At 36.2% G+C, this 14,117-nt stretch overlaps 1 protein-coding gene across 4 annotated transcripts in view; it reads right to left on the reverse strand.

Annotated features, from left to right (window-relative positions):
• grik4 (glutamate receptor, ionotropic, kainate 4) overlaps window positions 1–14,117 on the reverse strand; it is a 354,044-nt gene that overhangs the window by 95,823 nt on the left and 244,104 nt on the right. For all 4 annotated transcript variants that reach the window (XM_032545493.1, XM_032545492.1, XM_032545494.1 and 1 more), the window contains exon 8: window positions 11,947–12,000. In XM_032545493.1, coding sequence (XP_032401384.1) covers window positions 11,947–12,000 — 54 coding nt within the window. The remainder of the gene's footprint in view (window positions 1–11,946; window positions 12,001–14,117) is intronic.

Raw genomic sequence — 14,117 nt, forward strand, 5'->3', positions numbered from 1 at the left:
CTATATAAATAAAACTAAATTAAACTGGATTTAATTAAAAGTATTTTCAAAACAACACCAAAACGATACAGCTTATTTCCATGAGGAACACATATAGGCAGGCCAAGATGTTACACACTGCTATGAATGAGTGAGGAAAGGGTTGCTGGGTAAAGGGGAGGAGGGAAAGGGCTACGAGTTTATTTATTTAAGTTTTGTCATTTGTGTGTGTGTGACAGCCAGGAAATGTCGGCAGACTTTCAGGCAAGGATGCATGACGACGACGCAGTGACAGGAGGGATCATGGGTGTGTGGAGAGGAAATGGAACATGGAGAACAAAACAAACAGGCGCGGGGTTGAGAATGGAGGAAGGGGGTGGAAAGGACGGCCCCCGCTTTGTAGAGGGGGATAATATGTCAGCCGACGCCACGTGTCAAAGCGTGTTTTTGATTTTTTTGCATGGACTTGATTGTGCGTGAGAGAAAGTGAGCCTGTAAGCCTCACATCAAGGCTCAAAATGACATCACAAAGTGAAAGTGGGCCACACGGGGCGCTGCCAGGCCCAATCTCGTGCTCATCTAACCTTCAAATGACATTAGGCATCCAGTCAACATATGATGAGTCACTCGCAACTTGATGTGATTTTTTCAATCCAACGGAGAGGCTTGGATCGCAGGATACAAATCATTTAGATGAAGGCTGTGGAGTGGAGAAGCTGCGTGCGTGTGTGTGTGAGGGCGGAGGGTGTGTCTGGTGGTGGTGGAGGGTGTAATGATGTGAACAACTTTTTCTCCCAGAGACAAAGTTTTCCTCTCAAAACCCAAAGCTGTAGAAACCCAGTTGAATTTCTCAGTCTTTTAGCTTTTCCTTTTGCCCCCCAAAACTATGTAAGTTATGGATTTATATCTGAACATATTAATCTAACATTAAGTGGTCATTGAGGATCAGATATAGAGATCCCAAGTGATTTATCATATATAACAGAAAATAAAATTTGATACATCCCTAAGAGCTGGCCAAAGTATTTATATCGCTTGAGCATTTTCATATTCTGTCTTTCACAACATTTTATGCATTTTATCAGGGTTTTTTGTTGTTGTGGAGAAACAAAGTAGTGAATGATTATGAAGTAGAATAATTTTTAATTTAAAAAAAAAAAAGAATCTGAAATAAAATCCAGTGCAAGAAAATGCCTTCAGAATTCGGTCTATGGTCTTGAACTTTGTATTTTCCGCCTGCTCACAAATGGATCTGTTCTGTGAAGGCCTCATATTTTTATTACAGAACATTAGAGAACAAACGGCATCATCGAGCCCAAGGATTACACCAGACACAGAGGGAACATTGTGGAGAAGATTACAGCGGGGTTAGATTATGAAATAATAACCCAAGCTTTCATCACATCACAGAGCAATGCTTAATCCATCATCCAAAAATGGAAAGAGTATAGCACACCTGAAAACATACTACGAGATGGATAAATCTGCTTCAAGTATAATTACTAATGGTGCTGCTCTCCAAAAATCTGGCCTTTATGAAAAGGTTGTTGAAACAAAATCAAGGCCAAACCCATAGCAATAGTCCCCTGTGCAGTTTGCCAAAAGCAACTAAGATGAGTACATGTACAAGAAGCCACTTTGTTAATATGAATCTGAAAAGTTTGAGCTACGTGCAAGATGCTTTGTGGGGAAAAACTAACACCCTAAAAACACCATTGTCGCAGCGAGACATGGTCAGAAAGTGAAAAAAATCTGAGATTTGAAACTGAGGCAAAGGTTCACCCTCCAACAAGGTGACATGAATAAAACCAGAGCAAATTTAAAGATGAATTAAGATTCATTAATTTAAACATTAAGATAAAATGTGGCTAACTCTGTGAAATTTTGCAAACAAGAATAGATGAAAAAAAATAGGTTTCTATATGTGCAAACCTGGTAGTGGCAGACTTCAAAGGACTTGAAATTTCAGCAAAGATATTGACTCAGGGTGGCTAAAAAATGCACAAAAAACATTCAGATTTTTATTATTAGGACAAATGTGAAAATAATCCATTGTTCTCTTCCCATTCATAGTTACGTGCTACACTGTGTTGGTCCATCACTTAAAGTCCTAATAAAATACATTGACGTTCTTGGTTCTAATAAGCCAAAGTCGAAAAATGGGGGAAGGAATTCTTCACTTCAATCATCTGTTTGTCTGGAGTTTATCAGCATCATCAAGTAAAAGTAATTTGCAGGTTAAGAATTGCATTTCATTATCCAAGCCCGAAGCCCCTGAAATCACAGAGAGCAGCTAATTTGGTAAAGAGTTCAAAGCAAATCTCAGAGACCATTACAACATGTAACAAGTTGAATTTAACAGCTTTTAAAAAACGATGAGCAGCAAAAAACTATCTTCACTCCAGGGAGCATTGTCTGATGATAATTTGCTCTTTTAATAAGGATCAGAAAAAGATGCTTAACTCTCACCAATCCTCTCCACAGGGACCTCTTCTGAATCCTCACTTGCTTTTTATTTACAATTAAATGTGCAAGCTATAAAAATAAATTTCATGGAAGAAGATGCTGCACAGTACCAGAGTTGTTAGCACTGTTGCTTGCGGCACAAAGGTCCTAGCTCCGAATGCTGGCCCAGGGTCTTTTTGTATGGGCTTTGCATATTCTACCCACTCATGCAAGAGTTCTCTCCAGGTACTGAGGCTTCCTCTCACAGTTCAAACACAGTTAATTGGGATTTCTAAATTGCCTTGAGGTATGAGTGCTTGCATGGTTGTTTGTCCTGAGCATCACTGTAGCCGCGTTACAATCTGTGTTTTTGATGTGCATTTTGAAGTATCACATTGGAAATGTTTGAAGGAAATGGCAAAATTCTAAATAACCTCTTCAATTTTGCAAAAAAATAGTTTTTAAGCTTGCTTGAGGTGGTTTCTGGATTTTCCCAGAAAGAGATAATACGCAAAAGGGGATTTGGAAACACATGTGCCCAAGTTCTGACATCGTGAACTTCCAGCTCCGAGAGTAGGACTCAATTTTTCTGAGATGTGTGGTTCATGCTAGTTTGCAAACTCTACAGCTTATTTATTACAGCCATGAGCAGCATCAACCTCTGAGGAAATATGTACCCTGTTTGATTTGTTCCAAACCAGTACATGGCAACATAACTAATTCACATTTTCATTTTTGCAAAAGTTTTAAAAGTTGGTTCAAAATTCTAGTGCCAATTGGATGGAAACATGGCTTGTGTTGCCATATGAATTATTGGAGACCTTTTGCTCTTTGACCGTTGTACATAGGGCGCCATCTTCCCTGTGATTCTGCACAGACAAGTGGGTGTAGAAAATGGAAGAATGTATGGATAATGGAAACAGGGTGATATAATTGCACATGATGTAGTTTGAAACATGGGAGCACGATGAAAAGAAGGTCAACATTCTGCTCAGTGATGACGGGCGAAACAAATTACCCTTGCTTAACCTTACTTCCTTATCCAGCTCTTCACATCACACTAGTCAGACAAACAACAACAAAAAAAAAAATCAGCTGAAGAAAAATAAGCATTTTCTACTGCTGGAAGTTAAATCTGTTAGTGGGTAAGAGGAAAACCAAGACTCGAGATGGGTGGCCACTTGAAGACACTGATGAGCGTCTTGAGATGATGATTCAGGGGAAACAGATTAGGCAGAGGAGCAGTGTGGCAGATCGTTAGTCAGAGTTGTCAGGACCAGATACAGATGAAGTGTCAGCACAGGAAGACAGGAGTAGTGAATGGCTGGACAAAGTAGGCCGAACAGAATTCAGATATCTGGATAGGGAAGGGAGAGCAAGATGCAAAAAGGATGGAAAATTAAGAATGATTAATGTTTACAGGCCTGAACGATCTGCTAGTCAACTATGAACATCCACAATCAAAAGTTTCTGTAGCTTTACAGCGGTAACAGTCAGTTGCTATGCATCATATTATGACTTATTCTGCTACAAGTCCTTAAATCTTACCTGATCCTCTTTAGAAATTTATGTATTTACCAATAAGTGTAATTTTTCAGATTACAAAAGGCAATTCATATTTTCCTGAAGCAATTTAATGAGGATAAAAGTAATTAATCCTACTAATGATTGAATAAAGCGTACAAATCCTACAGTTCATCACATAGTATGTAGTCAGTTCTGTTTTAAGAAATTTTCAGATATATAAGTTAATTCTTTATGTTAATATATGGAAAATAAATGATTTAATTTATGGCAAACATTCCAAATTGATTTTTTATTCATAAACAAAAATTTGAATTGACAAGTCAAGACACCCTGCTTCCTACTATTTTGTCTAAACTATTTGGCTTCAGTGCTTCTTTCAGCTAAGTGAGGAAAACTTACCTCGCTCCTCACTCTGAGTTGTGATAAGTTGAGGGATTTCTTGCTTGTTCAGTTAGTTTCCAGCTAAGATACAGGCTTAATAAAGCCCAGGAGTTTTCATTTCATAATTCTCAGCCTGTTCTTTGTTGACTCCGTGGTATGTTTTTTCATGTTTCAGCTTCCAGTTCTCCTTTAGCTTCAAGCTTTTTTTTATAAATAGAAATTCATCACCATGAAACAACAATGCAGCATGAGCCCTGAATATCTTAAGATTCAACACCACATAAAATAAATAAGTGGGTACATTTACTTTTACATTTAATTGAAGTTTATTTTTCTTTGAACATAAATGGAGCATTGCAGAACTTCTGTACGTTACATAAAACATTTGAAAATCGAGTGTTTCATTATATTTATCTTCCAAACAGACAAACTCTCCAATATTTAAATTCACAATAAGCATAAGAAATCACAGGTTTTCTAAATATCCATAATATCAACTTTTTCTTTTTACACACCGCTTTTCCCCGCTTCAATTTCTGTTATTGTGGCATGAAAGCAGTGTATAAATCACTCAAGTTATTCCCTTTTCTTTACATGCATCCATGAAATATTGTAAAAATTACAGTTTGAAATGCATAAATAATTTTTTTCCAAAGGGATTCTATATCTACATTAGGAGGCAAACTAAAGGCTGATTTGAAAATAATGTTCAGTCTCTTAATACCAACAGGATAGCATCTTTCCATGCAAACACCTAATATTAGGAACATAAATTTAGAGCACCTTTGAAGCTTAAATAACCAGCAGTTCATTCTTCCTAAAATAGCCTACTCTGAAACGAATGACTACTTTATCATAATTTATCAAAACACAGCGGGACCTCTAATTCACTTTTACCCTCCTGGGATTACAACTACACCCAAAAACTCTTGAAAGCAATTTGGATTGATTAAATGCTCTTTTGATCAGATTACGCAGTGATATGCGGTAACTGTTCAGATCTACGACACGGTTTTAAATGGCCAGCGACTCCAATCTGGAGTTCAGAACTGAACTTTCACTTCTACAAAAATTTAATTAGGTGCCATCTGAAGGTGAAACCGCCTGCCAACACACACTTCATTAAAACAGATCAAGTTCCTGCTTTGATAACACATGGAGATCTGCAAGTTTATTTTAGTATATCTTGTGTTAGCCTGAGATGAGTGGTTTAAAAAAAGGTTATATTGCATCCAGAGGTGTTTGTATTTATGAAAACTAGCGGTATATCTTTCCAACACAGATGAAACATTTTTTTTGCCATAGCCAGCAAATATAAAAGGCTCATAACACTGAGCTTTACAAGTTGATCTTGGATTTCATAACAGAGGAATAATGACAGTTTTCTTTTGAGCAAATGAAAGCATAGAAAATCATGTCACACCGGAATGCTTTAGAAATATAAAGAATGATAAAAAATATTACATAGGGTATTTTCCCCCTGAAATAATAAATAAAAGTATGTTTTATAACAGTTGAAAGTCAATGCTAGATGGACATTTATAAACACAATCTTACCACACAACATTGTAGCTAAAGATGCCAAACTTACACAATTCATCATGCAGATATAGTTGTGTTTATTGTCTCCTAAGATTAAGATCAAATAAGACATATTAGCATGTACTATTCCATTTAACTCTTTAAATATGTTATGTACTACTAATAGATACGATACAAACTGACATTCATTCAAGAATCGAATTTAAATCGTTTTTGTTTTTCAAAATTTTACCTTGCACACAGTTTGTCATGCAAAATCATGAATTTGTGTGAAACAGTTTTTCAGGTAATCTAAAATACATAATGACATATTGATTTTTTTATTATTTGTTTGTTTATTTTATTCAAAAAGTACATTTAAGCTGCAGAGAACTACCAGGAGAAGAGCAAAACACAGAGTAAGTCTGCACCCCAAAAGCAGGTTTTTGTCATGAACGCCACATAAAACCTGTATGTACAGATTCCTAGAACAAAGCAAGATTTGCCTTTCAGGTAAAAAGTATATGGGCTTAATTTAAACAGAACAAAAAGCCAATAGGGTAAAAACATGAAAGTATGCTATAAGATCATCATGTTGGACGCTGCCTGCTCAAAGGGCTTTAAGTTGCATGAAAACATAACAGCTTTTATGAAAAGGATAGCCTGATAAAATATGATGGTGATGTACTTTCATAAGCGGATGGTAAAGCAAACAAAGAATGCAATGTGTTTTGTTCGGAGAAGTACAATTAGTGTTGAAAAACTGAGGGAAGGCACATCCTGAAACTTCCCTTTGTCCTCTTCTGTGTATTTATGTAAGAGCCAGAGCCATTTAAAACACAATAAATAGGATGAGTCACTAATTACAACAACTAAGGAGACAAAAGCTCAGCCGTTTTTAATCTCACAGCTTCTGTATGCAATCCCTGACTGCCAAGGGCACCCAGCTGATCATTAAATAATGTCAGCTAAGGTTATTGTGCTTCACAGAGCAATAGCTGGATTTTTTTTCTTTTTTAGGAAAATGGTGTCACTGAATGGGTGGCTGATGGGTCATTATTTTGAAAGTACAAAGATCTGTGGGCTGTCCTTCAGCAGAAGAAAAGCAAGATTATTTACAATGTGAAAACATGTAAAGTGAGAGAAATAAGCCGACTGAAGGAGAACAGAGAGCTAGAACAGAAGATGGTATTTCAAGGGTTGAGGAGGAAACTAGCATACGCGTAATGAGTCATAAATCAGCTTGATATGAATCCTCTCAGCAGCGCTATTAGAGCAAAGTGTTTTGAACCTCATTAATTTACAAAAAGGAGTAGCTATCTGCTAAGTTTACTGTAGCATCAGATTTTCTCTGAGCCACCATCATCTTTGTCCTCACATCTCACATCTCAACCTAATGCAGATGTTATCCTCGGATCAGTGGTCAGCTTCTATAACTTAACTTCACAATTACAAATATTTTCCAAATGTCTCTCCATCTTAATCTTAATCAGTCTTTTGTTATATAAAATAGAAACATTCGAGAAAACATGCAGAAGGACTTTGTGAAAATCAGTGATAACTATTTGAGTGAGAATGAATTGCTTCAAAAGCATAATTAAGAACTTTCAGTTTTATCTTCAGATCATTCATCTTTTGTTTTGCCTGTTCTTTTTTTTTAACTAAACTCTAATGCACAATTTGAAAATTTTGTAAAACTGGGAGTTTTCATGTGTGAACTCGAACTTTAAGCTGTGTTAAGAGCAGTGCAGCTCTTGCTGGGAAGAACAGAAAATAAAACAAAACACCCATCACCACTGAATAAATACTGTGTTGTAAGCTAAATTGTACCGTGAGATTTTTAGTTTCTTTTGGAAAGCATCTTGTTTTAGTGCCTAATATTATGCAACCTAAGCTAATCTTTGTAAATGGTGTTTGAGTAATAATCTATCAGAAAAAAGGACAGCTTAGACTAGCAGGACTCTCCACTGACACCTTTGAGAACATATTATAAATTTAACAGTGCACTGACATTGACACCAACTTTTGAAGTTTAGCAGTTCACAAAAACTACAGAAATTCATATCATTAAAGATGTTTTCACACCATCAAGTATGCTTTGGGATGAAGCCTATTTTATTCATGCCTCCTGAGCAAAGAAAAAATATGAATCCATATTTATGGACGACACAGGAAGAGACAATTTTATATTTTGTGGATTTGTTCTAAAGGAGAAAGTGTTTTTATTATTTATGAACCCAAGCATTCATACTTAATATTGTTTAAAACAAAGTTAAGTAAAGAATAGCACAATACTTTCACAGGAAAGCTGTGGTAACTCCACAGTTTATATTCCAGTATAAAATGTAATCAGAAAACTGGATGGAATTCAGGACCGACCATATGGTGCAGCGTGTCAAATGTCAAAAGATAAATCAAAACAAGCATCCAGAAAATCTGAGCCCATTAGGACAAATGGTTGTTTATTCTTTTTTTCAATTCACATATCAGATTTGTATTTTGAACCACATGCCCATTCTAGCCAGTCATCCAGTTAAATAAATGACTCGCATGATAAAAACGATACTTATTCCTTTGTTGATTAAATTCTTCAATATCACACACCTGTCTGAGATTCACGACATGTTACAGCTTTCAAGGAGATGTAGCAGGCCAGGCACAAATAAAACTATCATCTGAGGGAAAAATTATTTTTGCTGCTTTCAAACAACTTTTCTCATTTGTCACAATTTAAATGTTCATGTTTCACTTAGTTTAAACTACTGAGTTCACCCCTCTGTGGCAGTATGCTTCTGCGCAGCTGCATAGTCCATGCAGCTGTACAGTGTTAGCATTCAGAACATAACACTGCTGACCTCAAGTCCTCTGAATGCTAAAACATCAGAGACAGAGACCTTTTTCTGAAGTGGATTTGATGTAAACCAACATGAGAAAAATGCCTTTTCGCTCCCTATGGACAAGCACTCAAGTCGTCATCTGAGCCTGTAAAAAATGCAGAGCTGCAACTTGCTTATTCAACCATCAGGACTGACCGACAGGACAGATTAATGGCCAACTTTACACCACTTCGCTGTAAGACAGTTTTTTAAAAGCATGTCATATAAAAGGAACACACTGGTAAGAAGAAGGCATATATTTAATTTTTCCTTAAATTATTTTGTTCAATTTTATTCAAAGTTAAGCTCTTGAATTATGGGGTCTGCTGGTTCATGACATTTTCACATCAAAACTACTGCAGGCGTGACCGTTAATTTTATAAGCTATTCATTCAAATATAAAACAGACAATCAGCAACAATAAAAATGTGAATGATTCAGATAATGTTACCGAATTAGAAAAAAAAGATTCTTGACCAACACTGAACAATTTGTGATCAGTGATGAATTGAGCTTTGAAATATTAGCATTTGATCATGTCCAGGAGAATTTATGTTTATGATTAAACTAATGACTACAAAGACAATGGGATTCTGCTTTAGCTCCAGAAATACAGACAGCATCAAGTCCTTAAGCTTAGTAGGAAATTATCACTGCAGAAAAAACAGAAACAAGCTATGAATATGAAATTATGGCTGTAATCAAGATCATTTTTAGAGGGATTGACGGTAACCTTATGTTACTAAAATCTGAGGATTTAGTCTTAACTATATCAAGCCAGAAAAGAACTAATCTTACTTAGACGACTTTTGGACTGCTGGTTCTTCCTGTTGTGAATGGATAGCCTTCCCTCAACACAGTAAATACTAGACTGCAGGTTCACTGGAGATGGTCAGCTGGCTTCGGCTAAAGAGCGGGTTGGTTGGCCGGGGTAGTCAAGAAAATATATTCACCAAATGTTTTACTTGGAAAAGCTATTAGAAACAGCTTTTGAAAATTGAGTCTTATCAAAAGAAAAGGAAAAGTAATAGTTAATTTTTTAAAGTGTCAGACATAGAGATCCCAACACCGGAGGGATCTCTTAATGTTTACATCCAGTCAGTACAGCCTTCACCCCAATTGTAAGCCAATGCAACTGATGAGTCTGGGAATAAATAGAATCTCTCCTTCCTCCACCCTTTCCCACCAATACTTAGATTTTAGTGCAAACAAGAGAACAATCTTCTCAATTTCCCACACACATTCAAACTTATTGAACTCAAATTTTGCCAGCTGTGTTTCTGAAAAATTGTTAGAAACAATTTCCCTCTATCAAGATGCAGATTTATAGTCTCAGTTTTCTGAAATTAGCTGAAAGATTTATCAAGTGTGGTCTTCTGGTGCTATTCCTTATCTGCATCAAGCTGTGACATGTTGTGCATTGAGAGATGGTTTTAGTCGTACGGTATTTGTTGTAACATGTGTGTTTATGTTGCTTTTCTCTCATGTTGCACCCACCTGCCAAAACTGTCCTCAAAACTGAAGCACACCAGATATTTTGGGACCATTTTCTGTACTTATACAAGTACACAAGCAGTTTCTGAAACACTGAGGTCCCGCTGGCCTGCATCAACAACCATGCTATGTTCAAACTCCCTCTAGTCCTCTTTCCTCTCCATCATCGCCAAGCTGCAACAAATGCTCTTTACAGCCATCTGGATATTTAAATGTAGTAAGTTGCTCTCATGTGATCGGCAGATCTGCCAATAGTGTTAATAAACTGTTGAACAGACTTACTTAATAAAGTGGCTGGTAAATGTAATTGAATAGGAATTGGACTCATTTGTCTGGTTAGGTGCCTCAAGACTGAATCTGTTGTGAATTGATGCTGTATCAATTATTCTTTTATTAAAGAAACAGAGCTCAGTCAACGGATGGAATACACAACATACTATAAATGGGTTGGTATATATCAGGGCAAAGGCAGCAGAGCTGTGAGAAACACAGGCTTGATTATCATAAGATTAGTTACCCAGAAGAGATCATCCAACTAAGATCACTCCCAAAGTTTCCAAAAAACCAAGACGACTTCAAAGAAGCCAGCTTAGTATTTAGACCAAATGAAGAACTCTGATGAAATGTCTTAATAAGTTTACAATTAGAATAGATAATGTGAACAACAGAGCTGCTAAGACTCTGAAATATTTTGGTTTAGAAAGAAATGTTCATTCAACCATGCAAACAAAACCACTACTTTACCAATATTCATAAGAAAATCACAATGAAAAAGAAAGATAACAGTAAAAATCATTCATGTATTCAGTGAGTTTAGTTAACTCTTGTATTCTTAAATGAAGTGTTAACAGCAGCAGCACAAGACGTACTAGCAGCAAAAAACATATTTTTAAATAATTTATTTTAAAGAAGTGGTATTATGTACAGTATATTCCAGAATTGTGCTGTTTCATAGTACAATCAAGTAACTATGTAACCAACAGAAGATAGAAAAATGATCTATACATAAACATACGAAATTTGACGTTGCAATTTGACGTCTTGAAATTGACCCACTTTTAGGTGCAGGTTGTGTACAAAGGAGCCAGAAGTCTAAAACATCTCACTGTGAAACATGTAGCAAGCACAGACGTCTCCAACGGTCATGTCAACGTCCACATGCCTCATTTCTAAGAAAATATTTTTTCCAAAATTACCTCAGTTATCAGGGGTTTCTAAAACGCTTGAAAATTGAATGGGTGTAATAGCACATTGCAACAATCTGATGGATGAATAACCAAATAACAGAAAAAATGATTTTGAATTGAAAATGTTGCTTATTTTGTTGATATATAGTTTTCCACTAAAATGTGATTAATTGAAATTATCTATTGCAGACTACTATTAACTCAATTAAAAATTTAATCAAGCCCCACCACTTATTTATTTATTTATTGCTAAAATGCTCTTCAATGACTGGAGGCACGGTGGCCGCTACAGCAAGTCTCTAATATGCTGTCCAACAAAATGAGGTAGAAAATCAACCTTTTAACTCTGAAATAATGAATCCGTGCCATCAGTCCTCTATATAACCTCTTGCTAATGAAGCATTAATTCAAAGTAGAGTACCAATTAAAGGTTTCTGTTGTAATGCATTACATGAGTGCAGCATTAGATTATTGATGTGCTCCTTTAGGTATGAAATATGTATTATAATTGCCAACATGTCCATGCATTTCCTTACCAGGGAGGTGAAGATGTAAGTGTAGTAGACAGACAACATCCCCAACTCTGATGCCTGCAGGGAAAATGACAAGAAGGGCATAGGGAGAGGAATAAAAAGTGAGAAAAATTAATTATCTACAAAGAGCAGAACAAAATTAAGGAGTCTTTGGCAGAAAAAAAAAAGTGTGAAGTTCAGAGTCAGACACACAAAGGGGCGGAGAAGAACAAAACATAAGGCTCAGAAGAAAAAATAAGGAGGGAGGAAAAAAGTTGAGAGGTCACTGAGTCATGTAACTGGAGCTTCATCTGAGCATGCAGATCAAATCCACATCTTGATAAGCACTGACGCATCATCATCTAACGAAACCTCTCGATGGAGCAATTAATTTCTGAGCTCCATTGGTATGCTGCTCGACACTGTCACACAATCTGATTAAATCAAAGTCGGCGAGGAGCAGCTGCGAAGGGCAGGGCGAACTTTATAAAGATTATTTTCTTAAAACACATGATCTGAACAGAAATTTATTAAGATGGAGACTTTAGTTTAATCAAGCTAGACAGACAAGTAATCTAAAATCCATAAATTTCAACTTCATTTGTAGGTACAAAGGGATTAAATAAAAAAAAAACCCTAATGCACGACTCAGATGTGCCGCATTTGAAGCTTATCCTTGAATATTTCTTTTTTTAAAGCAGAATGTTTTGATATTTTCATGTTCAAAATGTGCATAATGAGCATCTCAAACATGAAAATGATTTGAGGATTTTGTGTCAGTGAAGAATTATTAATGTCTAAGAATGCTCCTGAATTTGTGCTGTTAACATGAGTGCATGTCACTCAGTTATGAATCAAGAATATTCAGACAAGGTGTAAAAAAGAAGATCAGAAAATAAATTTCTAAGAAGTATAACGCTACTAAATATTACAGAAAAGCAGCAAATAAATTTTGTGTAACAGAACTCCAAATAAACTCACCATATCCTCAAACAGCGTACTTTTCTGTGTGCACTGTCATTTTAAAATTACGTCAGCTAAGCTAATTATAGCTTTATGACAGTTATTGGTTGGCATTTACCCTTTAGTTTCACACAAAAAAGCAAAGCTGTAGGATGAAAAACAGTTTTCTTTCTGATGCAGAAAATTATATATAACAATGCGTGACATATTTTCTTTGGGTGACTACCACTTTTAACAACATACTGCAGGGTTCACATCATGATGGATGGTTGCTGCACAGATTTCATAGAGAGAGCGGAACATAAACAAAGCAATCACAGGATGAATAATTAAACCCATTTACTGCCTTTAAATAATGCTTCCTGCTTTTCACAATTCCTTTAGGACAAACCCTAAGGACCATCTGAGATGGGCAGATTTGTAGTGATTCACTTTTGACATGTTTGGCATCTCTGAGCTAAACCACAGATTGGACTTTAAAGGAATCTGCTGCAGGACTGCCTCTTAAAAATATCATATAAAGAGCACTGAGAGTAGTGTATCCAGTCAAACTACAAGCACACATGTTGATGTTTATTTAGGACTTTTGTGACGGACCTACACAAAAGTGCTGCATAATTATAAAGTTAACAGGACATGAACACGTAGTTTTCAGGGATAATAATCTACTACTTCCCCTAAGTAAAAATCTTGTAAAATCAACAGACTTCAGGAGTCACCTATTTAAAAATAGAGTTCACCTAAATGCAATTTATTACAATATAAACAGCTATAAAGGCCTTTGTTTTTTCAGCTGAAACAAGATCTGTGCTTTTATGTAGTCATATTGATTGAACCTGCCAGCTGTATCAATCGACGGATCAGCTGTGACTCACCATATGCCCCCCTCCCCCCCAAAAAAGGTAAACTTTAGGATTTTTTACAGCAGCATAAAATATGACATATTCAGTAGTTTGAAAATAATCCCAATGGACTCACGATCAGCTTGTCCACCAAATCAACTGATAAAGCAGATTGATACAGAGTATATCTGCTTTACTAGTTCACTACTGCCACTTCAAGAATATGCTTGCTTTTCCAACATGTCTTAGGGGATAAGACATCCTACAGGTGAGGAAACCAGTACAGATAACAACATCACAGAGCTGCAGTGATGGGGCAAGAGAAAACCAGGAACAAGTTTCCCCAGGGGGCATTTTGAGTTATTGACATATTTTGAAAGTGTGGATTCT

The sequence above is a fragment of the Xiphophorus hellerii genome, chromosome 18 (assembly GCF_003331165.1).
Source record: "Xiphophorus hellerii strain 12219 chromosome 18, Xiphophorus_hellerii-4.1, whole genome shotgun sequence".
In the NCBI taxonomy this organism is placed as follows: Eukaryota; Metazoa; Chordata; class Actinopteri; order Cyprinodontiformes; family Poeciliidae; genus Xiphophorus; species Xiphophorus hellerii.